The sequence below is a fragment of the Zonotrichia leucophrys genome, chromosome 5 (assembly GCF_028769735.1).
Source record: "Zonotrichia leucophrys gambelii isolate GWCS_2022_RI chromosome 5, RI_Zleu_2.0, whole genome shotgun sequence".
Classification (NCBI taxonomy): Eukaryota; Metazoa; Chordata; class Aves; order Passeriformes; family Passerellidae; genus Zonotrichia; species Zonotrichia leucophrys.
The window spans coordinates 33196469-33222477 of record NC_088175.1 but is presented as its reverse complement, the minus strand read 5'-3'; the positions used below and the strand labels follow the sequence as shown (position 1 = coordinate 33222477).

Genomic DNA, 26009 nt, shown 5'->3' with positions numbered 1-26009 from the left:
TGCTTGTTCTGGGCTAATGTGTAATTTCTAATCATAGTCTCTTATGTTTCTTCACTTAAATTATCACTGACATCAAAACAGTGATTGACTCTAGAGCCAGGCAGTGTCTTACCTATCTGCTCTCCCTTCCAGAAGGTGTGTTGTCTCTGAGTTGCTCCTGATGTCTCATGTGACAGGCAGCCAAGACCCTCCTTAAGGAAGGTTTTTGCTTCTGCAAAAGCTTCCTGGCAGCCCCTGCAGAGCCAGCAGCAGTCATATCCCTCAAGCTGCTTCACTCCAGCTGCAGGGTCCCACCAGGTGCCATCTTACATGGTCAGAGATGTCTTGGCTTCCTCTCACAGCCCCACAGAAGCAAAGCATGTGTTCCAAACTCCAGTGAGCAAAGATTAAACAAGATAACAGCACATAGCAGGGGAGTCTGCTAGTGCCGACCTGTCCAGGCTCCTGTGGAGGAAGGAAACAACTTTGCTGTGTCAACAGCAGTGGACACAGGTGGTGGTGAGCTGCTGCCACCTGCAAGGTCTGGTGCAGCACTGGGGTGGCTGCCTATACCCAGTTTTCTCTAGGGAGCTGACTGGCTCTACTCTGCAAACACCCCCCATGTCTGCAGCTGAGGGCAGGAGTGTTGTGAACAACCCTCTGCTTGTTCAGGAGAAAATACTCAGGCTTCAATCATGGCTTCATGTTCCTGCAATCACTGCAGCACCATCTCTGTAGATTTATTGATGCCACCACCCCACCTGTGTGCCATGCTTCATCCCATTCCCCCGTGCCCACCTGGTGTTTCACCAAGACTGAGCTGTAAAGTGGGAGTCCTGGCATGGGCCTGGAGCAGGAGCTCCCCCTGAAGGGCTCTGTGTCTGAGCCTGCTCCTTCCCCCAGTCTGTCTGATTTCTCCAGGGGATTTTGGTGAACAGCCTCCAGTTCTGGCAGTGCTGTCCCTGCAGCCACGGGCCTGGTGCTGCATGGGATGACAGCAGCTTCTCTCCCAGCTGGGTTTCTAATGGCAAAACCATGGGCTCTGTCCTCCATGAGCCAGTGGCACCTGTGCTGTACCATTCCCCACCAATCTCCCTTCCTTGCAGGCCCGGCTGTAAAATGCCCTTTCTGACTGGTACTGCTCTGTTGTCACAGAATCACACCATGAGAACACCCACTTGTGAACTGGTTTGGGTTTTTTAAATATCTCTATTTTTTTTAGCCTGATGCTCATAGTGATCTGCAGTATCTGCTGCCTTCAAGTTCCTTGTGGTTTCAGTTTTGGTACAAATGTGTTTAGATTTTAGCAAAATGAAGTTGGGGGGAGGGGGTACAGAGCATCTGATCAATTTGTATTTATTTATTTTAACATTTTACTAAATAAAACACAGTAAAATATCTTGTCTCCTTAGCTGTATGTACCAGGAGGGGACAGTGGGTCCCACAGGCACAGGGGTTGTAGCAGTGCCCAGAGCAAGTCCCCAGCCCCAGGAGGGGCGTCTGAGCATGGCTCTGTGCAAGGACTGTGTAACACCCTGGCTCATTTTCTTGGCAGGGAGAAGGGTACTACGTTAGGAGAAATGAATTTTAGCTCCAAAAGGGGCTGTGCTCAGTTCAGACAATCTCTCTGGCTCTGACTCTGTGGGTGCCTCCCAGCTGATGCTGCCCGGCAGAGGGCACATGGAGACAGCTCAAGCTGGGCTTACTTCCAAGTACCTCCACCCTTGCAAGAACATTTTGGGCTAGTGACCATCTAGGATTATCTGGAGGATTATCTGAAAACGATGGTGTACAGCCCTCCTGCTGCAGGCATGCCAGTGCACCTCCCAAACAACCACAGAGCCGGCATTTCCACCGCCTCCTATCTACCGAGGAGTCATCTGCAGGAGGCCTGCTCCAGCTCAGCCCTGCTCCACCCAGCTCTAGCAGTGTCTACATCTGATCTAACCCTCTGATCTTGCTTAGTGCAGCAGCACAGTATCCGTGAGCTTGGGCTGCATTAAACAAAAGCTGCCTGCTAGGGACTGGTGAGGTGGAGCTGCCTTGACTTTACAGTGATGAGCAATATCTTCACAGCCCTTTCCCAAATAAAGCCTCAACACTTGCTCCTGGCAAACCATCCTTGTCCTCCTCCCTGCAGAAACGAGGCTGGCATCCCGTGGGGCCTCAGAGCTGGCTTTTATTCCCAAGAGTCTTATAAAGTCAAGGCTTTCAAGGACAAGCTGCAGCACTGCCTCATGAAACATCTTCTTCTACTTGGGTGTGATTAAACTGATTCTATGCTAAGCCAGAGGCTCCAGTTCAGGGGTGCTGGCCGTGCAGGCAGGCTGCTGGGGTCCCATTGCAGCACAGGAACCATCAGCCTTAAGCCCACCTCAGCCAGCACCACCAGCCCTTTCAGAGCTGGCAGGGCACCTGCGTGCCTTGGGCTACTCCTCCATTGCTCTCCGCCTGCTGCCTTCCCTCCAGGGGACATGTGCAGGGTCACAGCAGAAAAAAGTTAATAACCAGGCAGTTATAACAAGAATGTGAAAAAGAATAAAAAAGCTTTAATTTAAAAATTAAATTAAAAAGAGAGAATAAGCAAGAGGCGTTTGTGCCCTTTCCATACCCCGCACTTTCTATGGTTCCTCTTAGCCACTCCCACCATGGACGGAAATCCTCACCCTGTACAGAGCAGGCCCTTGCAGCCCAGAGCAAAGCTAAGAAGAGAACAGTGGAGACTGCAGCAGCAGCTGGCCTGGAGAGCCTCCAGGGCCACCAGCAAAATCATCTGGGAAGAAGAAAAGATTAAAAATAAAACCCAGAAACTCTAATTACTGAATTCTTATGAGAAAAGTATTAAATAATTTAAATAGTGTGAGGAATGCAAGGCATCCTCTGTGCTCCAGTGTGTGATAGCGATAGAACAGTGTCCAGTCAAGCTGCTCCAGCATGGGGTTCCTTCCCTCACAGTGTTCAGCTATCCTCTTGTCCAGTGTCAGCCACGTCCCTGATTGTTGATGGCAACTACTGTGCTGCCGAGAACTGGGGAGGAGCAGGGTGGGCCTCACTGGGAACTTCTCCCAGCCTCTGCTGGCCCATGAAGCTGCTGTTTTGGGGATGGTTGGCAGCCCTGCCCTGTGGGGCAACAGCAGCACAGGAGAGGATCTGTCACCAGCATGGCTGCTCCCAGCTGGGAGGTCCATCCTGGGAGCTCACTGCTGGCAACAGCAGACAGCCCATTCTGGTCTGGGAGCTCATCCTGCTCTGGGTGACTCCCACACCACCTGTACGGAGCCAGCTCCACCGGAGACTGCATCCATACAGATGAGGAATATTAATATTTACCTCCATTAAACAGCCAGCCTTGATCTGGCTTTGAACCAAGGCTCCAACTACTTGCAGTACTCCCTGGCCACTCGTCTCAGGGTGCTGGGACACTTCCTCTGAGCCTGCTCCACAAAGGATGCAAAGGGTTGCTGTACAACCTCATCTCCAACTCACCAAAGCCCCTGAGGGCCTTGCAGACTGAGACCTGGGGCCATTGAGCAGAGGCAGAACAGGGTAAGGTACAGCTCCCAGATCTCTGGAGGAGCCAGGCCTCAAGGTGAGGTGAACTAATGAAGACTGGGAATCCACATCGGCTAAAAGAAGGAAGGGAGGAGATCCCACCCCTGGCCCCTGGCATGGGGAGGTTCCCCTGTAACACAGGAAGGCTGGAGCAGCTTGACCTGCAGGCACTGCCTGTTCTTGCAGCTGTTGTCTTCCACCTTATCTAAAGGCATCCCTTTGGTGGGCTGGAGAGGCTGCGCTGCCGACTCCGTTCCCTCGGGCTGGGCGGCGGTGGTGGGCAGAGGCAGGAGGGAGGCCCTGCGCCCTCCCTTTCCAGTGTGCTGCTTGTACCCCGCACCCAGTGTCCCCAGGCGTCACAGGCTTCTCTCGGCAGTGAGGTATTTGAGTGCAGCAGCCCCGTATCGCCGTGACAGGTCCTGGTGGAACTCCTCCCGCAGGGTCTGGAGGCAGCCCCGGTAGCCGGCACTCAGGCGGAACTTGGAGATGTCGAAGCTGGGGGCATGGGGCATGTGGATCATGAAGGCATTGGGCAGGACCAGCAGCTCATACTCCTGGGGACAGAGCAGCAGCCCTTACCATCAATGGCTTGGTGGCACCCACATGTCACTGCCCAGCCACGGGCCCCCAACACCCAGCGGTGCCAGGAGCCCCACACCCACCTGTGCATCCAGCTCCATGATGTGGGACACTTTGTTCCAGCCGAAGCCGACGAACCTCTGGTCATACCTGGGGCAGTCTCGCCTCACTACAACGTAAGGCTCGAAGTCTGGCTGCCATGCCACACGGTATGGCACGGTGGCCGTCCGCCATTTGGCGTAGTCTGTTGGGGCGTGGCCTTTTGGCCACACGTGGTACCTACGGGGAGACATGGAAATGGAGACTGAGGCAGTAGAGGATGCAGGGGGTCTGCTACCCCACTCTGAGACAGGGGGTGCACAGCCTCAAGCCACGAGGGTACAGAGCTGACTTCTGCTCGGATGGTGGGACAATGCTACCTGAAGGTGTAGAGGGAGCCCATGTCCAGCATGGAGAGCAGCTCTGCTTTGGATTTGGGAAAGGTCAGACGGTAGTGCAGGGTCTCAAATGCTGGCACGATGAGAGCTGCCTTCCTCTGGGGCAGCTCCAGCTGTTGGATGGAGTTCCTGTAGTAGTAGGAACGGTGTGAGGCCTCCCTGACTGTGAGACATAGCCACAGCCTCCTTCCTCAGCCCCTCTAGCCTGCCCACTACTCCATATGGGTATTAATGGGTTTTGAGAATTTGCAGTGGTACCATGCAGGGATAGAAGGAACAGGGGAACTCTCAAAGCCACAGCTCCTTCCTCACCTACTGGTGTCTGACAAAAATAAGGGCTGGACCCCAAGGTTGAACACAAAGGAAACAGCCTCTGCCTATTGAGAGCTGCTACCCAGGGCATTTCCTGAAAACTCTGGTGCTTGGGGAGCCCAGCAGGCTGAGCAAGAGCCAGCTGGAAAAGGCCTTACCTGAGGTAATCGTAGAGGCCATACATGGGCAGGAAGTCGATGTCCGTCAGGAAGACGTACGGGGTCTGCGTGTTGGCCAAGGCCACGTTGCGCAGGAGGTTGATGGGGTAGAACTGCCCCTCCTTGTAGACAATGTGGTAGGCCACGTTGCGGCGGGCGCTCAGCACCTCCGAGGCCTGGGCGTAGCGCAGGAACTGCTGCGCCTCGGCATCCGACATGTACAGCGCCAGGCTGATGGGGCCTGCCCAGTGCTTGCAGATGGCCTCCAGCATCTGTAACCTGGAGCAGAGGGCACAGCCTGAGCACCAGACCTGCCCTGAGGCAGCTTCTGAACCAAACCCACAACTGGGTGCCTCCAGAGAGCTGTGTGCCAGTCATGCTCGACTCAGGAGGGAGCAGGAAGAACTGATGTTCCCAGCTTGGGGTGTTGTTTCTCACTGCCAAATGCTGGCATGAAAAGGATGAAATGAGATTCCCTGGTAGCTCCAAAGCTGTAGAGCCTATCCAGAGGCGTGGATGCGGGTTCCAACCTCCCACCAGTTCTACTGGCAAGTACCTGTCCATGGAGAGCTGGGCCACGAGGGTGACATCGGTGGGGTTGGGAAAGGCCAGGAACTCATACTGCAGGAAGAACAGGTGGATGCGGTGCTGCATGAGGTGCTGCTGGCGGAAGTCATAGCAGGGATCATCCTCATCCAACTCCTCCAGCGCCTGCTGCAACTGCAACAACATGAAGGTGAGGGAGACTAGGAACCCCAGGGGCAGTTGCATGAGGTCTCTGCCCACCCAGAGCTCTGCAGCTGAGGGCAGAGTTGCAGTCAGCCTCACCTGGTCCCTGGGTGGGCTGGGAAGACTGGCACAGCCAAAAAGCTCTCTGCGCAGCAGGTTCCCATCGTACTCCAGGAAGGTCAGGTAGAGGTTACGGAAGAACTCCACGTGCTTGTTCTTCACCCGCAGCTTCTTGGGCGAGTTCCAGTGGATCACCTGAGCAGTAGTGTGTCACCCCATGTAAGGGAAGTCAGCAGCACCAGGCTCCCCAAACCCTCAGACCCCATGCTGACTCCCCTAGACTTCCAGTGCCTGCACTGCCTTCAGGCCCTCCCCAGTCTCAAAAGCAGCAACCCCACCCACCTTGAGATCTGAGAGCTCAGTGTAGCACTGCTCCGAGCGGGTGTGATCAGAGAGCTGCACATTCCAGAAGCAGGGAAGCCGGTACACCAGGGATGGGTCCTGCTTGATCACCGCATTGAAGATATCCTAGGAGAGAGAAAGGTGAGTGCATGGGTGGATGAGGAAGATCCCTGTGCCTGCAGTGCTGTGGGAATGCAGAAGGACCAACCTGTCCCAGAGGAGGGACAGTTACCTGATCAGCCAGCGAGGTGGAGAGCATGCTCATCAGCTCCCGCTCTGCTGTCAGCCGCCACATCTGCTCCCAGCCCAGGCGGCGCAGGCGGTCCAGCAGGAGCAGGATCACCCCTGAGGGCCAGGGGAGAGGGCACAGGGTCACTGAGAGAGCACTCAGCCACCAAAGAGCTGAGGCACAGCTGCCTGCATGCCTTCAGCCCCTGGGACATACCGCTTCTCTGTGCCCACCACAACCCTGGGATGCTGTAGCACTCCTCTTGTTCCCACCTCCTTCCTACTTCACCCAGTCTCCCTGTGCCAAGTACCACCTCAGCTGCACGTGCCATGAGGCTGCACCTGCCACCCTGGCAGCTCACACTCACCTGTGTTGAAGCCACGTCCCAGGGCTGGCCATGGTTTGTGGTTTTTCCACAGGTTGCCTAAGTACCAGTCACTTTGGTTCTCCACCAGCCCGATCACCTGCTTTTCTGAGAAAACAGAGGGACGTGGATGAGGTCATCTTGCTGTTGGTTCAGAGGGCCCAAGCAAACCCACTGTGGTGGTACTGTGGCAGGCAGGCACTGCCACCCTGAGCCCAGCATCCAAGGCCCCCTGCCAGGGCCCCAGGGGCACCCTATCCTCACCAGAAAACTTTCCAAAGACAGCCCAGAGCTCAGCAATGTCGGTGGCAAAGGTGATGTCTGTGTCCAAGACAATGACTTTGGAGAGGTTGGAGGGTAGTGCCTTGGTAAGCGTCAGCTTCATCAGTCCGTAGATGCCAGAGTAGTGCTTGTTGGGGATCCATGACACCTCTGGCTGCAAGGCAACACACCTCAGGGCCAGGCATGGCCATGTCCTTCCCCTGCCTGGGCAGCTGTGTGTCCCGGAACCCCATGCAGAGGAGGCCAACAACAGAAGGGTCATGAAGAGCTGTGGAGCCAGCCAAGCCTAGAGCATTTCCTCCAGCCACCAGAATCCCCACCTGGACTCCAGTGTCTCACTCAGCTCTGCCACAGAGGCACTGCTACCACAAGGCACTTCCCCACCTTGCCAGTACCAGCCTTGGGCTCCCCTCTCAGCAGCACCAGCAACAAGCCCAGAAAGAGGAGGGGGTGAGAGGGATCAGCAAGAAAAAGTTACTCATCCTCCATCCACTCATCCCTCTCTGCTGCTCCCCTTGACCCTCTAAGCATTGGCTTGGGACAGGGTAAAGGGAGGGCAAGCACCTGCCTTCAAGTCATCGGCATTGTAGAAGCTGACATGGATGGAAGGCACCATCCAGGACTGGAAGAGTGTCTGAAGGATCTGGTGGGCCACCGAATCCGTGATGAAGTGAAAGTGGAGGGGGTTTTTCCTGCCAAGGGCAAGCACAGCAACATTCAGCATCACAGCAGCATGAAGAAGACATAGTTCCCCATCCCACCCATGGACAGGTATCAGCCGAGGGGGCAAGTGGGAAAAAAACCCTCCAGGGGAAACAAATTCCACTGTGTCACTCTAAGCACAAAGGGTAGAGAGAGGTCCTAGAGCTACTCTTCTGCCGCACTGCCCTGCTGCAGCCTGCAGCAGCTCATCTGAGAACCCCAACCAGCAGGCTGCTGGCACAAGGTCTCCTCATTACCTGTGGAAGAGGATGGATTTCACCAGCGTGACCACGTCCCGGCTCGCGTTGTGCCCAGCACACACAATTGCAACATGAAGGAGCTGCCCAAAGACAAACGGTGCCTTTTTGAGACTGGACACCTCCTCCCTGCAGGGCTGTCACCTCCTGCCTGGGACCACACTACAGGGAGAAGCTTCAAAACCCAAACCTTCCCATGCAGAAGGAGCCCCAAAGAGAGATGGGAGTTCCCTAACTCAGAAGTGGGAACAGGAGTCTTGCTGCCACTTCTCCTCTGGAGAAGGAAAATACCCTCACCCACTGAGCACTGTGGAGAGCCAGGATGAGGCCCCAGCACGGCCAGAGCATCGGGAGAGCAGTGCCAGGTGAGGTGCTCACATATCCATGCTCCACAGGGTCCCAGCCTCCCACCCAACATTCCCTATCCACAATGCCACCATGCTGGTGCCATCACCCACCTCACACTTGTGCACTGTCCGCTGCTTGGCACAGGCTGTGTGGTTGCTCCTCTCGCCCCCAGGGGGGTCTCTGTCCTCGGCAGAAGCCCCCCACTGCGGGCTGCCATCACTGCCCTCCGCCTGAGCCTGGCTGAGCTGCAGCCGGAGCTGCTGATTCTCCTCCTCCACCCTGCGCACACGTGAGGCCAGCGCCTCCCGCTCCACATCCCGGCTCGGCTGCTCTCCCAGACAGGGTGGCAGCAGGAGGAAGCGGCCATCTGTGGAACAGATATGGACATGAAAAGGGCATGGCAAGGCCAGGAGAGCCCATGTTTGAATGCTGGGGCAGAACCACAACTGAGAGGTCCAGGCATGTCTCACAAACGCCCAGCCAACATCTCAGCTCTGTTCCCCTGATCTTCAGAGATGTCCCTGGAGATGACCCATGCAGTGACTTGCAAGGCCAGAGCAACCACCCCAAGGCCTAATCCCCTGCTGCCCACCCTCTGTTGTGCACTGTCCCTTGATTTGAGGAGGACAAGAAGGACTCACTCACATTCGAGGCTTCCCACAAAGAGGTAGAGCCAGGAGAGGAGAATGGCCAGGGTCACTGTGGCGAGCAGCAACTTCAGCTTCGTGCGCCAGGAGCGCAACATGATGTGCTGGCAGGACACGGGTAACAAGGATCAGGTGGGCAACCCGAGTCCGGCTGGCCCTGGCATCCTAGAGCCTGTGAGGGACAGGGAAAAAGAGAGAGGTCTCACCAGTAGCCCCCACCCAGGTGTGCCAACATTTCCCCAGCAGGACATCCTCCATCACCTGCTCCTCCAGGACATAAATGGGCAACTGAAGGAGTGAAACAGATGCCCAGACAGCACACTCCTGCCCATGATGGAACATTTACCCCCCCTCGACTTGTCCCGCCATCTGGACTGGACTGCAGAGCCTGTGGGGGGGACCTCAAACATGGAGGGGAATGGCGATAGGAAGGAGGTTTCTGAGAGATTTTACCCCAGCTTTGTGCCTTTCTCCCTGCCATGCCACAGGCCTAGGGCTCACAGAGGAGAGGAGGGGTAATAATGCTAGGAGACCCTCCCGAGCAAGGCGGCGGGTCCCGGAGCCTGCCCGTGGGAGGAGCGCGGTCCCTCCCCTGCGGCCTCGGCCGGAGCGCGCCCCACGCAGGGCCGGGGGGCTTGGGGAACTCCGGCACCCAAGCGCCGCCGCCCGCCCACTTCGGTGGGAAAACCCCAAACACTTGCGCGAAAGTCGCTCCTCGGCCACACTGGTGCATGGGGCGGCCGGGGCAGCTTCCCCACCCGCCGCGCTCTGCCACGCGTGTTAGGCCGCTTTCACTGCTCCGCCGCCGGCGGGAGGCTCCCAAGGCGGGCTCAGCCCTGCTCCCGCCGGGCCCCGCGGAGCCAGGCGCCCGGGCAGGCAAAAACCCCACGGGGAAGGAGACGCCTGCCCCCCGCCGCAGCCTGCCCTCGCTCTGCACCCCTGCCCGCGGCTCCGCGCCCTCGGCGCAGCAACATCTGGACAACAAAAGCTGCCGTCGGGCTGAATGGGCCGGATTAGGGTCTGCTCCCCCTGCACACGCCTCTCTGGAGCCCATTGATGTGCAGATGCCCATGGGGCCGCGGGGGCTGGAGCCTAGGAGAACACATACCGCGGCCCCCGACCCCTGGGGCCGGGTGCAAGCTCCAGCCCGCTGGAGAAATTGCAGACGGATGGCCCCATCCACCCTCGGTGAGGGATAACCCGGCTCTAGAAGGGCTGGGGCATGGCCAGCCCGCACGGCCACGCCAGCCCACTGGAGCTACAGCTGAGCTCCCGCGGCAGTCGGCACGGCCCCTGAGAGCTGCACCTGGCAGAGAAGGTGCCTACTGGCATCACCGCTCCCTGCAAGCCAGGCCCGGGCTTGACCTGCCTTTGTGCTCTACAGAGCAGGCCAAGCACAGGCATGGCAGGGAAAACGGGGAGCTGACACATGGAGCACACCAGGCCCAGGCACCCCTTCTCCCTGCCACAGCCACGGGCCATGCTGGACATGGCGAGATCTCCACACGCTGCTGCCAGCCTGTCTCCCATCTCACATGCTGAGGTGCACACAAAGTTGGAGGGCTGTTCAGGCCACGCCAGAGGGGAATGGCAGGGGGGCATGATGAGAAAAGGCCGAGGAAGTCAGCCAGCACCCAGGGGAAGCAGAGGGGCAGGGAAACAACTTTAGCACAAACAAAGGAGAGAGAAGGTGATGGCACACAGCAGCATCTGTCCTGCTCCCACTTGCCTCCATGGCCCCTCACTCCAGGAATGGTACTCTCTCCCCAGCCTGCATGTGAACACACTACTAGGATGGCAATTCTGCGGGACCAGATGGGACCAGCAGCAAGTCAGTTTTCACCTCTCCCAGAGGCACCCAAGGATCCATCTATCCCCCACCTCATAACACCCCCACCCCTCCTGCCACCCCTTGTGCTACTCCTCACCTGGCTGCTTGCCTTCCCCCAGGCGCTGGTTTCCTTACCTGCCTCTCCCCTCCGCCTCCTCCGCCTCCTGCTTCCCCGGCGCCTCCCAAGCCGGCTGGCAGCCCACTGCTACTGCTCCCTCCCGGGGCTGCCGTTCCCTCTCCTCCCTTTACTCCTCCCTTCCAGATCTGACACTTTCCCCCTCCTCCCCTCTCTCAAACCCATGCTCCCCCCGCACACCCCGCCGGCCCCCCTTTCAGAGGAAGAAAGAACAAACAAAACAAGAGATTAAATTCGCTTTCTACTCAAGAGCCCCCAGCGCCAGGGGCACAGAGTTGCCCAAAGTAAATTGGGAGGAATCCATCCTCCTTCGAACTCCCTTCCCACTCCCAGGCCTCAAAATCCCTCCTTCACACAGTGAAAAAAGGAAGGATCAGGATTATCTACCCCCTTCCTAGCACCTGCCTCCTCCTTTACTGGGGCACGTGCAGAAGACTTTGTCCTCACAGAGAGATCTCTGGGGGCCTTGGGAAGGTGGCAGAGCCCACCTGTTCTCCCCATGACTGGGAAAGAATGGTTCCACAGCCTGCCCGGGATGCAAATATGGCGAGGATGGGATGCAGACCTTGCTGCTACCCAGACAGAAATGTACTGGCCACCATCAGAGCACTTGCCCATCAACTTAGCAGAGTGCAAGCCTCACTGTGGATCTGAAAGGGAAAGAACTGTTCCCCTACTGTCTCATCCTTGCTCTGGCCCAGAAGTGCAGGGCTCACTGAAAGGGTGCAGTGTTCAACCAGACCTGCCCAGCGTACCAGGAGTGAGCAGGATGGTGGAAGGAGGAGCAGGAGGCCGGGGCTGGGAATGCTAACTATGCAGAGAGAGGCTCTACCTGCAGCTCCCCCCTCCCCACCGCGCAGGCCCCGGGGCTGGGAAAGGCAGAGGTCCTGGCCCGGGGCTGCAGCAGGAGAAGCCCCTGCCGGGAATGCCCAGTACCGCGGGCGTCTGGAGGGGGCCGGGTGCGGTGGGAGAAGGCCAGGAGCGGCAGCAGGCAGAGGACTGGGATGCGGAGCCCCTGCACAGCCCTCCGATGCAACGTAAATGGCCCCCACCCCAGAGCCCCGGGTGAGGTGAGGCGGGTCCCGGCCTGCCCGCGCAGCCACAGCATCGCCCAGATGGCTTCCCTGGGAGGCACGCTTACCTTCCTCACGCTCGGGCAGCTCCTGCTTGCCCTTGCAGAGCCCCGGTACAACAGGCAGCGGCTCCTCAACAGCGCCCTTCAGCCCAGCCCTGCCCCGGCAGGGAGAGGAAACGCCCGGGCTGCCCTGCTGCTCCGCTGAGCCGGCGGCTCCCCAGGGCAGGGGCCCTTCCCTTCGCTCCCCCAGCCGCCCCGGGGCACAGGCTCAGCAGGAACCGTCCTGCCCCTGCTCCACGGTATCCAGCCTGTGCTCCAGCTGAGGCAGTGCCGCGCAGGGCTTACCCATCCTTTGGGAGCAGTGCAGACCTGCAGCCCGCGGCCAACAGCACCGCTTCAGCAGAGGAACCCGCCTCGTGCTCCAGCTGACCTCCGCAGCCTCTGCACACGCTTGTCCTGGCCACCATACCGTGTCGGCTCCCAGCACCGAGAGCGAGTGCTCTGGGAGCCAGCCAGGCCCTCTCCAGCCAGGGCAGGAACAGGTAGGCTGCTGGGGAGCACAGGCACGGCAGGGGCCTTCACGGGGGTGAAGATGGCAAGCCAGAAACAGCCTCTCTGTGAAACATTAGAGGCACAGCAAGCGGAGGGCAAGGCTGGAAGCGGAGGGCAAGGCTGGAAGCGGCTCCTTAGCAAGGGGCACAGCGGGTACCAGCAGCCATGGCCCAGCACGTAAAGCTCCCGGCTCCGCCGTCCCTGCAGTCAGGGCCTGGGGCCTCTCCGCCCTCCCTCCTCAGTCTCCTTGCTCACCAGACAAGCGCAGCCAGCAGTAAGACGAGAGGTTTCCCAATACTGCCGTCTTCCAACCCCAGCGCGGGTGCGGGGCAGAAGTGCTGTTCACAGCAGGTTATCCTCCCTCCCCCACATTCTTCCCAGGAGCAAGCAGCTCGTGCTTCAGCAGGGATCAGGGGATACAGCCACTGGGACTGAAAAAGGCACCCCTGTCCCCTCTCTAGCTGGAAGAAGCTGACCAGGGTGGATACGAGGGAAGGGGCAGGCAGGACCCAGGCCTTGTCTCATGCCTGGGGCACCCTGCCTCCAGTGACAACAGGGCAATGGCCAGGGGACAGAGAATGTCATGCCAGCAGAGCTGGGCAGCTGCACAAACACCAGTGCGTGCTCACACCAACCTCTGATGCGTGGGCAGGAGCCCAAAGCTGGCTGTATGCCGGCCACCCTTCCATGCACAAGCAACCTTCATTCCTGGGAAAGTGCAGCCACTTTGCTTGCCCCAGGCTCCTCCTGAGAGCTGCCCATGTGCTGGCATTCCACTCCTCCACGATCCACTCTTTTGCAGGAAATCCCCTTTTCTTTGTAGGCCCCATTGCTCAGCCTGAATGGCCTTCGCTCTCTACGGCTCAGTAATAATCAGGTGAGCAGTTAATGTTTAGGGAGAGCTGGCAGCGGAAATTTTGCCATCACATTACCATGTTTCCTCTAGCCCTGCAAGCACAGAGGGGAGCAGCTCTGTTTTCCCACAACATCACAATTGGCAGCAAGGCCTATGGGAGGGTGGGTGTCTCAGCCTGTTGTCTCTTCTAGAGCTTATGTGTACCTGCAGAGGCATGCTGAGGCACAACTACACTGTCTGTGGGTACCAAGCCAGAGGCCTGAAGGGGCACAGGGACAGTCCCAGGCTTGCTGCCCCCTCTACTGCCTCCCTCCTAGGCATTACAAGGGAGGAGGTCGCCTGGCTGTTCCCAGTAAAGAGCTGCAGGGCAGCCAGGAGAGGAATGATTTCATGGAGCTATGGTGCCTGTTGTCTTACCTAGGCGTAGGTGAAAGAAACTGCAAATTCTCCCAGGTCTCATTTTTGGAAGAGTGACAGTTTAGCTGACCTGCTTAGACTGTCTCAGTAGAAGTCCAACACAACAGCTTCCCAGGTTTGCAGAAGGTGAGAAGGGGCCCAAAAGGTGCAACAAGAGCTGCACAGCCAGACTGGGAACTCAGAAAAAGCACCACAGTTTGAAGAGAAGCAACTGGGGACAATCACTTTTGCTCTTACAGATGGAGGGGACAGGCTGGTTCCTCATTCAGCAGATCACCTTTAAAGTGTACTGCAGCACCCATCTGACAAAGTGCCTTATGATTCAGGGTCACCTCCCTGTCCTGCTCCCTATGCCTGAAATATTGCTGCTTGCGGGGGGCTGTGCCAGCCGGCAGATACCACACAGGCAGTGCAGAGCAGGGTAGCTGCAGGAATTTACAGAGGCGGAATGGAATTTGGCCAGGGGAGCACGATTAAAACCCCATGCTCCGGATTACCATGCCGTCCCTCCCTCCCCAGTCTTGTGATAAGCAAACCCTAAGTGAGAGTTTCACCTTTGTATTTCCCTGGAAAGAGCAACCTCTGGCAAAAGAGCCACCAGAGTGTTCTAGAGGTGGGATCCAGTAGCACTCACAGTTAGATACCAACACATGCTGCGAAAGGAAGCATCCTCATCTCCCACTGCTTTCAGACACCACCAAGCTACTGAGAAAATCCAGAAAGGACCCTCCTGGAACAACAGGCAGCTGTGCCTCAGTTACAGCTTATTCTCAAACATCAAGCTCTTCTCAGGCCCGTAAGATTACCACACACACAGTTCTGCTGCTCTGAGTTCAGTTTTTTATTCTCCAGAGGTCATTCTGAAAAGCCATCTTCTCCTTCTCTGGCAGAACCACAGCACTTGGGGAAGAGGAGCTAAAAGTCTCTGAAGGATGTTGAAGCTCCAAGCTTGGCTGAAGCAGCGACTCTTGTCACCAGACTGTTTCCTTGTTTCCAGAGGAAACCAGCAAGCTCAGGCTGGGATTGACAGGAATGCCGTGCTGCTTACCTTTTCATGTCTGAAACCCAGGAATGTATCAGGGGAGCAGCTCCTCTTGGCAGGCACTCCGATCACAAGGCCCTGCTAGACACAGTCTGCTGTTGCAGATCAGTCTCCCTGCCTGCAACCAGGCACTGGGTCCAGCTGCCCGGCAGAGCGTCAGCCACAGGGGCACGCAGGGCATGCACGGGGACAGCGGTGCCACAGCAGAATGTGCAAGCGTGTGGCGTGGGAGGCCTGAGCCTACCAGACATCCTGCAGTGCTCACAGGCTGGGCAGCTGCATTCTGCCACAACTCTCAGGCAAAGTAAAGGGGGCCCACCCAGACAGCAACACAGTCCCCAAGTGCTCTCATTCCTCTTAAGCCCAAGAAGAAGCTGGAAGGACCCCAAGAAACTCACAGCGGAGGTGTTCAACACACTGCTTCCAGCTTTACCTCCCTGGACTACAAGTCATTTGATGCTAAGAGGATACTCAGCAGGTGAAGTATCAACATTGACTGGCCTTTCTCTGGGCCTGGTGAAGCTTAAGCCTAACTGAGGACAAACCCAGAGGCCACAAACTGCTGAATCAAATCTCCTCCTCATGCCTCCCTGGCCAGCACAGCTTGGCACAGGAGGGACCAGCCCTGGGCACTGTGCAGTGGGACCCCAACTGCCTCTTGAAACAGGAGCAGCAACAGGGGCTGATCTCTAGCTCCCTTCCTCTCTCATGGGATTAGGTTTCTACTATCTGCATTTTTGCTGATGTTTGTGCTGCAGCTAATGGCCAGCTCTGAATCCATTAAGTTCACCGTGTCCTGGTCTCCGGATGTGCTACGGGCATCAATACCTGTTCACCCTGCCATTTCCTGACACTTCACTACTGCGGGCTTGCAACAGTTCCTGGGGTCAGAGCTGTGCAGGGCCAGCAGCCAGGAACTCCAGCTTTTCTCCAAGGCAGCCTGCAGCAAGCCCTCCACCAGTTCCAGCTCTGCCATCAGCACAGCTGGAACACCCAGCAGGCATCCTGCTAATACAGCAAGGGCTGGGAGTTTCATCCTGTGTGGTACTGACAGCCCAAGTTTCCAGCTTGCAGTGCCCATGGGTAGGGACTAACCCCACATCTCCCTGCTTCCTTGAAATGCTCTTGAACATCCTGCACCAGGTGGTGCTCCCTGGTGGGACAAGGGAGACTGGGATATGTTGTGCATATCCCAGCACAACAGGCCAGACTTAGCCCCTACACATGTTTGCAGCCTGCACCACCTCAGGCAAAATTAATTAGGTTAATTACAGCAAAAAAAGGAGACAAAGGGACTCCAACAACCCCATATTGGCACTCTACCTGGAAAAGCTCACAAGAGGTATGACACCATCCACCTCTGGGGAGGTGCCAGGGGCATGGCTGTGAGCCAGGTTGTCAGGTGCCTGCTGTGCATTGTTACTAGCAGAACTGGGTGTTTTTGGCTGAATAGTTATTGATTGAAAACTGCAGTTTCCAGACAGCTCAGAGCTATTTGCTCCTTCATTACAAGTTTTGGACAAGAACAAAAAATGTTGTTTTCCAAGCAAAAAAGTCTCATTTTGCATTGTTTTGTTTGTAATTGAGCTGCATTACATTTAAAATAAAAGATAAAGGGTCTCTCAAATTTGTCTGTGTTGAGTTTTTCTCCCTCCAGCTTTTCATTTTGGGCACTAAATCAAGCAATTAATTATTTGTCTAGCTCTGGTCTCCAGACAAGCTGGGAGGATCATGAGCCAAAAGGCTGGAACAGCTCTGCCCAAGCAGCAGTTCTGAGGAGGGTGTTGATTTTTTTTGTGCTGCAGGCTCCTTTCAGGCCTTAGCTTGAGTTCCCTCGGGGTTAGCAAACATTCCCTGGGGAGAAGAGAGCAGGGCCCCGTGCAAGGAATGGCAGGTACCCCACCACAAGGGATCCACCTGCCCCATGGGCAGCAGTTCAGGAGACACAAGGTCATACCAGGGCTTGGAGGACATGCTAGGAGCAGGGCTTCCCATGCCAGCTGCCCTGCACAGAATCATAGGATATCCTGAGTTGGAAGGGACCCGTAAGGATCATCAAGTCCAGCTCCCAGCTCAGCACAGGACAACCTCAGAAATCACACCATGTGCCTGACGGCATTGTCCATAAGCTTCTTGAACTCTGTCAGGCTTGGTGCTGTGACCACTTCCCTGGGAGCCTGTTCCAGTGCCCAAGCCACCCTCTGGGTTTTTCCTAATAACCAACCTAATCCTCTGCTGATACAGCTTCATGCCATCGGCTCGTGACACCCTGGTCCCTCACTAGTCCTGCTGGTATCGGTCACTGGAGCAACTCCTCCAAACTCCATCTCTCACAATGCCAAACTCTAGTCCAGCAGCCGGGCACACACGAGGCACTGACCGACAGTGAAAGGCGATCCCTGTCCTCTGTGTGAAAAGCAGCTGAGCTCATGGATGCAGCCCAGTACCTCTTCCACAAGGGACTAGCTCAAACTGGGAGCTGTGCTCAAGCAGCCACTCCTATCTTCCCTGTCCAGAGCTATTCCTGGCACCAGTGCCCTCAGTGCCCAAGTCAGGCTGAAAGCAGAGCTCATCCACACAGGAATGGAACAACTGCACTATAAATAGCAAACCAGAAAGGCTCAGGGCAGGCTCTAAAAAACCCAAGCAGCAATAGTGCCATCCACTCAGGGTGCCCTGGGCATTTTGTATGACCAGAAGGGATTCTGAGCTACAGAGAAGCTTGCACGTTGCCAAGAGGCTCTGACAACACTGGAGGAAAAACTGTTTCCCAGGCTAAGACACAAAACTTACCTGCAAAAAAACCACATAGGGCATCTTGCAAACTGGAAATGAGGTAGTGACTGATAGGGGCAAAAAAGGAGGGGAAGTGTATCCCAGAGGGGAGGCAGTTCCCAAAGCCAGGCAGTGGAAAGGAGAATACTCCCAACATCCAAACTCATTACTAGCCCTCCTCCATTCCTGCTGCTCCTTGTGTTCCTATCCCTGGGGCTTCTCACACTGCTGAGCTAAACCATGAACTTGCACACCAAAGGACAAAGGCAGGGAAGAAACAGCATAGCTCAACTCAACCAAGCAGCAGGTGAGTGGCTGAGGACAAAAGCTCAGGTCTTCTGCAATCCACAGCAACCTCTGTGCAGTGCCCAGCCTGCACCAGGACAGGCATAACATCTCAGGTCATCCTGCGATCAGGTCTTCCAGGATGCTTCTAGGAAGACCCTTCCCACCACACTCATCCTCACTACTCCTTCTTCCCTCCTAGTGCCTCCATGTGGATCCACCTTCCTCTTCTCACGGACACCATATGTCCCTATGAAGGGATCTCAGCCTCCCCACATGAGGATGTGACCGGCCTCATGCAGCACTGCCAGGCACCAGCCTCCCACTGCTGTGAGGGATTCCTGCTCTGCAGCACCTGGGCATACACTGGGAATAAGAGCACAGAGGAGACTGCTGGGAAATCAAGAGAGGGGTGTATGCACAGGGAAGGCACACACCTGAACCAAATCACCCAGCAAATAAACACACAAGCACACACACAAAAGGAAGCAGTTGCTTCCTCTGACAGAAAGTTTGTTTTGTCAGAATAGGAAGACGGCACTCAAGGAAAGACACCAAACCTCTGCTTTATTGCACCCAGAGCACCAAAACGAGACAGGACACAAAAAGCAAAGATAGCCAGTGCTAACTATAATTCCACCTCGAGAATTCTGTAGGCCCACAACTCTCTTGGCTTCTCCCCCATGGCTCTCCTGTCACTCCTCACCCTTCCTCCTCAGCGCAGCAGGCAGGAAGAGAGGTAGAGGTTTCAAGTTTGGCCAAGTTTCCACTCAGAACAGAATAGAAGCTTGATAACAGGCTGGACAGGATGTGAGTACCCATTGAGGAAGAGGATTAGTACCCCCTTAATCTGCACATTTTGGAGTCTAAGCACTTTGCTCTGCTCTTTAATTAAACCATGGAGTGCAAAGATTGCTAGAAGGTAGAGAACAAGGAGGAAGAAGGAAAGGAAAGAAGAGACTGTGGCTTAAAGGCTGTTCCTTGCAGCTTAAATGCAAGGGGAGGGTGTTACTAGCAGGGATGTATTTCACCTCAAGTGCTTTATACTGGGGCTGTTGAGCATCCTATTGCCTTCCCTGATCAAATCTATGGGTGAGTCAGGGGCAGGATGAAGGGCAAACTGCCTGAGGGCCTGGGGATGACAAAGGAGGGAGCAAGGAGATCTATCAGACTGGACAAAGCTTTACCTGTGGCAGCTTTGTCTGGCTGGCCATGACTCCCCTCCCGAGTCTCCTGCCTCCTGGGAAGCAATATGAGTGCCAGAGCAATGTTTGTCTCCACTTCACACACCTGTCTGCACAAAAGGGCCTTGTTCCAGCACTTATCTGGCTCCAAGGGGAGGAACCACTGCCTCACTGCCCTGGCACCCAGGCAGGACTTTCAGCTCCACGTCAGGCTTCTTTGGATCTGCCTGGCAGAGGAAAATTTCCTGACACAGGTAAAGAGGGAAAACTTTTACCACAGCCCAAGACAAACAAAGCAGTTACCCTCAAGCTGTGCTCAGGCACACGTGCCCGTGCAGAGTAGGCAGCGAGCCTGAGGCTCCGGGAGCTACCTGAGCATAAGGATAGGAGCCCCACAGCACAGCACAGGGAGACAGACAGCTGCTGCCAGAGCTGGGAATAGAGCTGCCAAGGAATGGCCTCACCTCCCTAAATGCTCTGCCACCAGCTCTGCCCCACCAGACCAAGGCAGGGGGCTGCCTGTGTGCAGGGGCAGCCTGTCACTCCAGCGTTCCTCTCTTCCCTCACTCCTATTCTTTGGAATTCCTCTCCTCTGTTTGCTTTGTTTCAGACCTCAATGAACAGGAAGAAAAGGGAAGGAGCCTTGACAAATCCGATCAAGGCACAGACATTGCTGAGGCTCCCTCCTGCTGGCATGCCAAGCCCTACACTAATGAGGGGCAGGGAGAGAGAGGTGGCCACTGAGAACAGTGTCCCCAAAGAAACACTTGATGTAACAGACAGAAGGAAAAGAAGCTGCTAGGACAGAACAATGCCAGCACAAACCCCCAGCCTTCAGAAGGGGGTCTTCCCATTTTCCCTGGCCCAGAGAGCTCCTCAGTCCAGGTGCCAGTGACTTTCTGCCCACTACGCAAGAAATAAGCAATAGACCATGATATTGTCTGGGGAGAAGGATCCAGACATGCACGCAGGAGAAGAGCCACAGAGATCGGGTCACACTTTATTCAAAGGACTGCTGTGGAGAATCTGGTCCTTCCATCCAGAGAACTGGGATATGGGGGCTTGCAAGTCCCAGTGTTGTCTCCAGAACCTCCCACAGGTCCCAAATACCCAGAGAGCCAAGCCCTTCTGCTACGTGAGTATCTCCTGTATACTGACTTAGAAGCACTAAAACAGCAAGGGAGCAACCACATGTAAACCATCTACTTGACATACATGATAACTAACCTTTGAAGGCTGCCAATGTTGCAGGAGTGGCTAGGAACAGCTGGAGAAGTTGGCACGGCCTGCTGGTGCCTGTGAGGAACCCCCTCTAACCAAAGATTCTCAGCTTGAAGGGCAGATAAGACATCTCAGCTGTACTTGAGAGTTTTGGAGCTTCCTGTCACCTGAAACCCAAAAGACAGTCACGTGAAGAGCTACTGCATAAGAGAGCTCTGAGGACAGGCCCCTGCACATCCAGAGTCACAGATATGAGCACCCAACACCTTGCTCCTGCCCTATCCTCCAGCCTGCCACAAAGCACGGCTCAGTGTCACCCAAGGCCACCCAGAGAGCCCAGGGGAGGATGACTACCTGCATGCTGCATATTCCCAGTCCCAGTTCACTGCACTGTCGTTTGCAAGTTCCCCACTCATGCAAGGAGGACTGTACACATGTGCCCAGAATTGCTGGCAAAGCCACAGCCACCATGTTCCATCATGTGGGTCCTCACACCAATCCCTCAGCAGCCTCAGGAGCTGAGGGAGGGATGCAAGTTCTCTGGCCCCCTCCCAAACACGATAGCAGCAGCAAGTGTCTAACTTGTGAGGCAATAAAGGGATTAACTATCTTGTCCAGTAACCTGAGCCCCCGTGACATGCTTGGGCAGCCCCATAATGGCAGCTAAGAGAGCCTATCCAAATAGGTGCATACAGGGAGAGAGAAGGAGGAGGAGAGAGAAAGCAGGCAAAAAACATCACATATGCAACTTGTGCTGAAGAGAGCACAGCAGTCTGCACATGTTACTCCTCCTCAGAGGAAATCCTCTTCCTCTGCTGCGATCTTTCCAGTGCACCCCTTTCCTCCGACTCCCACAGAGTTGGGCACACACATCCACAAGTGCAGGATGAAATGGATAAGCCCTTCTCCCAGGAGGCTAGAAGGATTCTTAGCTCATTATCAGGAAAAAGCCCAAAACAGAAGCACAGACATACTAATATGCTGGGGCAAAGGAATTGGAGAAGAATTGGGAATTTTGTTTTAAAGACCCTCTATCCACACATCATTGCTTTAAGATGCAGCAGGAGCCGGACCTTAAAAGCAGGTAAAAACCTAGTGAAAACATGGGTCTGATCTGTCCCACCTGTTTTAAAAGGCCAAACAGAGAAACAAGTGTGCAGTGTGCTGCATTCCTGCACCCCTCTAGCCACAGCAAACCCCAGACCAGCCTGGCACAGTACAGTATGACAGAAGGGAGGTGACATCAATCCCAACAAGGGCTGGAAATAAAAAATAGTAACAACAGCTGCTACCTGAACAGTGAAATCCAGCGATTCTAAGAGGGAAGTACAGCACTGCAGTGCTCAGCAAAACCCTTCTTCAGCAACAAGGCCCAACAAAACTTCTGCTTTTTGAGCCTCCTCAGATTCTGGCTACAAGGTGACAGCCAATGAGAGAGGAAATGTAGGGACCCTACAGCACATGTCAGTAAACAGACATCTGTATCCTCCACCATCCCCACTCTGCTTGTCCTGATCGGTCAGCTCCCACCTCAGACCAAAGGGGTCCAAGAGGGGAAACTCAGGAGATGGATATTCTGCAGCAGCAGGAACAGAACCAGAGTGCCAAACCCTTCTGCCATACACCCACAGCCCTCGCCCAGGTACTACCACAGCTTTATATTTCCAGGGAACAGTTCAGCAGGTAAGAGCCAAGCCCCTCCACCTGGGCTAGGAAGCAGAAGCTGCTAACAGCAACACTGAGTGCTATCAACAGCAAAAAGCTCAAAATGCAGAGATAATACCGAGTGGGGAGACCCAGATATGTGCCTGACACACAGCAGCACTGTCCCCTGGGATCCACCACAGCATCTCTGGGACAGCACAGTTCCCATTTGCACATGGCAGGAGCCTCACCTCCAGGATGGAACCCACATCACACGACCACAACCCAGCCACCAGCAGTTATTACACAGCACCACACACAGGACCTGCAAGATATGCAGCATGCTGGGACCGATCTCAAGGCCTGCTGCCTTCTCCAGGTGGGGTCAGGGGAGCTTAGCGTGATGCTGGGGAAGGAAAGGTCAGAAATCACAAGCAGTTACCCGTCATACACCCAAAGGGAGTTGCAGTGCCCTCTCCCTCAGGACCCAGCTGCATCTCTCCCTTGGACTGTTTCCATCAACTCAGGCCACCAGAGAACTATGTGTCCAAAAGTTTTTTCCAACTGCATCACATGGTTATTAAAAGACATGGCCTCTCCCTTTCAGCCTTTGGCGCAGGCAGATTTGAGTATTACAGGAGAGACTACACACTGCTAATGAATCAGGGAAGGGAGTTATCCAAGTAACAATCTGTGGCTCTAAATGGCTTTCTGGAAAAGGCATCTGGAGGCAGGAGGCAGTCAGTATCTCGCAGCAGGGCTCTGCACACATTGCCAGACATGTTGTTCCTCCTGGGAAGCCAAAAAGAGTCTTTCTCCAGAGATGCCAAGTCTGAGCTAAGCTGGGAAGGGCAGGGGCACCCTGACAGAAAACAGCAACAAAATGCCTCCAAGTCAAAGCACACATTAAAAGGCCCCTTAAGCTTGTTTGACCTGTGTTTCCCTTCCCATCAGACTCCTGCTTCAAGTAACAGACCTGTCAGCAACACTTCAGGAACTCAGGTACTACACCACCAGCTTCCCCTGCCAGCTGTTGCCTTTCCAGACCCCAGGAGAGCTTTCCAAGATCAGAAGTACAAGCCACCACCACCAGCACTGCTATGCTCAGAGCATGTGTGCTTCATTGCCCTTGTCTCCTCATTTGGACAGAGATTTGGAGCTCTCTCAAAGGGTGTTGGCTTCCAGTGGGATATCATGAGTGAACAAGGCCTTCCATTCTAGGCAAGGTTCATGTAAAAGGGACTAAAATACTCCCTGGACATGCCTCCATCTACAGGTTATTTGGAGCAAGTAATAATTTATCCCTATCTATCCCAAAGTATTGGCTGAGCTCATCCAGAAGCAAAGAAAATACACAGCCAGAGCATGGTGTGAGAGCTGAGGAGGGCAGGAAGGCATGCCCTAAAGAGGCAGGGCCAGAAAGGCCATCTCATTCTTCATCACAACTGCTCGCTTTCAACCACAGCCAACAAGACCCACATCCCCGATCTCACACTGCTAGACCACTTCCCTTCTGGCAGGGGAGGGTCAGCAGGAAGGCAAGGTTGGGGAGAACATCCACTTCCCACCCCAAATACCCATCTCCCAAGACACAGCCAAGCATCAGTATACAGAGTGTGTCCTCCCACATCCTGCACTCCAGCCCTGTACAAAAACATCCTCACCCCAGCACTCTGAAAGACGTGTTTGAGGCTTACTTAGGATGAGCTGCCTTATACCCGTGGCAGTGCTGTGCCTGGAGTCAGGCTTCCCAGAAATGGCATGGTCTCATGGATCTGAGCAAACAGCAAGACACTGGCAGCCAAGCAAGCTGGACTTCAGCACTGTACCCACAGATGGGCTGGCAGAACATTTGCTTTTTTTTTTTTTGGTTTGCTTCTTTTCTTACCGTTAGTGCTGAGCCTGCACCCCTCATCATCACAGCATTGGAACTATTTGGCCTCGGTTACAGCCAGAGGATTTCAAGTAAGCACAAGCCCTCAGCACCCAGACTGGCAGTGAGCACTAAGGAGAGTTGCTCCTAGATCATACTGGGCACAGTCAAGAGAGAAATTTGTCCCTCAACCCAGCCTTTCACCTCCTGCTGCCACATACACTGTGGGCACCATAAGCCAAGGCAATTTAAGTCTTGCCCAGTCCCATGGACTTGCTGCTGCTCTGAGAAGCTGCCCATCCTACAGTGCTCCCTTGCAACTTACCATAAAAAGGCAGCATGATGCTGTTCAAACTGTCCTCCAAACTCACTTGCTGCAAGCAGGAGATGAACAAAAGGGGACATGACAGTTGGTGGGACAGAGTCTGGGGGCAAGGGCTGAAGAGGAACCATCTACCAAAATGCTCCTTACTCAGGGGCAGAATCTAGCTGTGCTGTTCAGAGCCCAAGGACTTTGTGCATCAAGCTTCACCTCTGGCTGAAGACAAGGTGTCTCTGGCAGTCTCCTAGGCAGCCAGCTCTCAGATTGCTGTCTGGCAGAGCTAGAGCATCTCCTTGAAGGAGAGCAGCTCTGGCAGTCTGCACTGGATATGCCCCTAGAGTCACCAGCAGCACACACCTACCCCAGCAAGCTGTGCTGGAAACCTCTGTCACAGGCTTCGGGCGCTATCTCACCCGCCTTCGCACTTACAGTAGCAGCCCAGCCACCGTGAAATTCAGAGAAACTCGCAGGTAGCACTGCATGTGAAAGGAAAGTTGGGTCTAATCCATGTGATTCTGACTAAAAAGGTTTGTTTAGCGCCAGAATGCTTGCCAGCGGTATCTCGTGCCCTTTTTGAACTCAGCCTGCTGGAAAACAAACCCTCGGGGGAAGAGGAGCGATCAGGAAGGATAAAGTGCCTGCCCATGCAACTGTAATTCCCGCCGAGGAAGCCGCAGGCACACACTGTGCCCATTGTGCGGAGGTAACCGGACAGGAGGAAGGAGGGGCGGCTCGGCCCAGCTCTGTGCGCACCCGAGAGGCCACGAAGCGCCTCCTCACCCCCGGGCACCGCCGATCTTTGCCCCGGGCAGCATGCGGAGCCAGGCCCGGCTGCGGGCAGGGGCGCTGGCCGGCAGCCTGGGCTGAGCGGGAGGCAGAGCCGGGGCAGGGCCGGCACGGCGGGAGGAAGGTCGCGGCACCGGGCACAGGCTGGAGCCACTTCTGCAACAGGCTGCAGGCAGGCGGGCCCCGCGGCTCCTGCCGCCTGCCACGGGGACACCCGTGCTAGTGCGGCAAACACTGAGCGCTGCGGGGCCGCCCGTGGGCTCCGGGAGAGCCCCCGCTGCACGGCCCGACCCGACCACCGCCCTTCTGCTCCCCGCTCCGGTGCCCCCGGCCCCGGGCGGGGACAGACACTGTCACGCACGGACACGAGGATGAAAGCCCTGTCCCCAAGGTCCCCCGACCTTTCCGTGTCCCCAGGGCAGCACCTCTGCGGAGCAGCGAGTGGGCACGGGCCGTTCAGCCCCGAGCGGAGCGGGGCTGTCCCTGCCTCCTCGCTCACACCTCACCCTTCCCCACGCAGAGCCCTCGCCAGGTGCGGAGCGAGGCTCCCCACTGCCGGGCAAGCAGCGACCCGGGTGTCCATGGGAGCCCCCGGCTGGGACGGGGGTCGCCGCACGCCGCTCCCCGGCGGGTGACGAAGGGGCAAGCACCGCTCCCGGCGCCCGCTCTCATTCCCCAGCGCCACCGGGAACTTTTTACCGGTGCCGTAGCCAGCCCCGCCAGCTGCACCGAGCAGCCCCCGACGGGCGGCCGGTACCCCGCACACCGCCCCAGCCATGCCGCGGAGCGCCAGACCCACGCGTGGGCAGACCCCCGCCCGCCGCAAGGCTCCAGGAACGACTCCTTCCCGGGGCGCCCCAAAACTGAGCGCACCCCGGCTCCCCACCCAGCGGCAACTGCGTCCCCGCTCGGGACACCGCGGCCCGCCTTACCTGCCCGGCCGCCGCCGCCGCTCCTTCAAACCCCCGCCCCGCCGCCCATCGCCCGCTCGGCGCTCGGCCCGGCTCGGCTGCTCGGGGCGGGGCGCGGCGGG

The 26009-nt window shown here is 56.2% G+C and overlaps 1 protein-coding gene across 7 annotated transcripts; it reads right to left on the bottom strand.

Moving 5' to 3' along the window:
* Positions 1-2545: 2545 nt before the first annotated feature.
* On the bottom strand, positions 2546-25999 carry LARGE2 (LARGE xylosyl- and glucuronyltransferase 2). 7 transcript variants are annotated; one of them, XM_064714757.1, is made up of 16 exons: positions 25909-25999; positions 20358-20518; positions 8976-9149; positions 8441-8697; positions 7983-8065; positions 7588-7715; positions 7006-7173; positions 6745-6849; positions 6381-6493; positions 6149-6274; positions 5846-6001; positions 5574-5737; positions 5018-5296; positions 4530-4676; positions 4194-4389; positions 2546-4085 (listed from the first exon to the last, which is right to left on the bottom strand). In XM_064714757.1, exons 3-16 carry the CDS (start codon positions 9073-9075, stop codon positions 3888-3890), a joined length of 2220 nt encoding a protein of 739 aa, XP_064570827.1. In that variant the 5' UTR covers positions 9076-9149; positions 20358-20518; positions 25909-25999; the 3' UTR covers positions 2546-3887. The 7 variants fall into 7 exon arrangements, with proteins under 7 accessions (XP_064570827.1, XP_064570829.1, XP_064570828.1 ...); XM_064714764.1 differs by having other exon boundaries at positions 3897-4105; XM_064714759.1 differs by lacking the exon at positions 20358-20518 and having other exon boundaries at positions 25909-25992.
* Positions 26000-26009: the final 10 nt, after the last annotated feature.

What these genes read in the sequence shown, in the direction of transcription:
- LARGE2 (XM_064714757.1), bottom strand. Translation starts at nt 9,075, where the DNA reads ATGTTGCGCTCCTGGCGCACGAAGCTGAAGTTGCTGCTCGCCACAGTG. An exon ending in CTTTGTGGGAAGCCTCGAAT is followed by an intron (nt 8,698 to 8,975) that starts GTGAGTGAGTCC and finishes TCTGTTCCACAG; the next exon opens with ATGGCCGCTTCCTCCTGCTG. An exon ending in AAATCCATCCTCTTCCACAG is followed by an intron (nt 7,716 to 7,982) that starts GTAATGAGGAGA and finishes TGCCCTTGGCAG; the next exon opens with GAAAAACCCCCTCCACTTTC.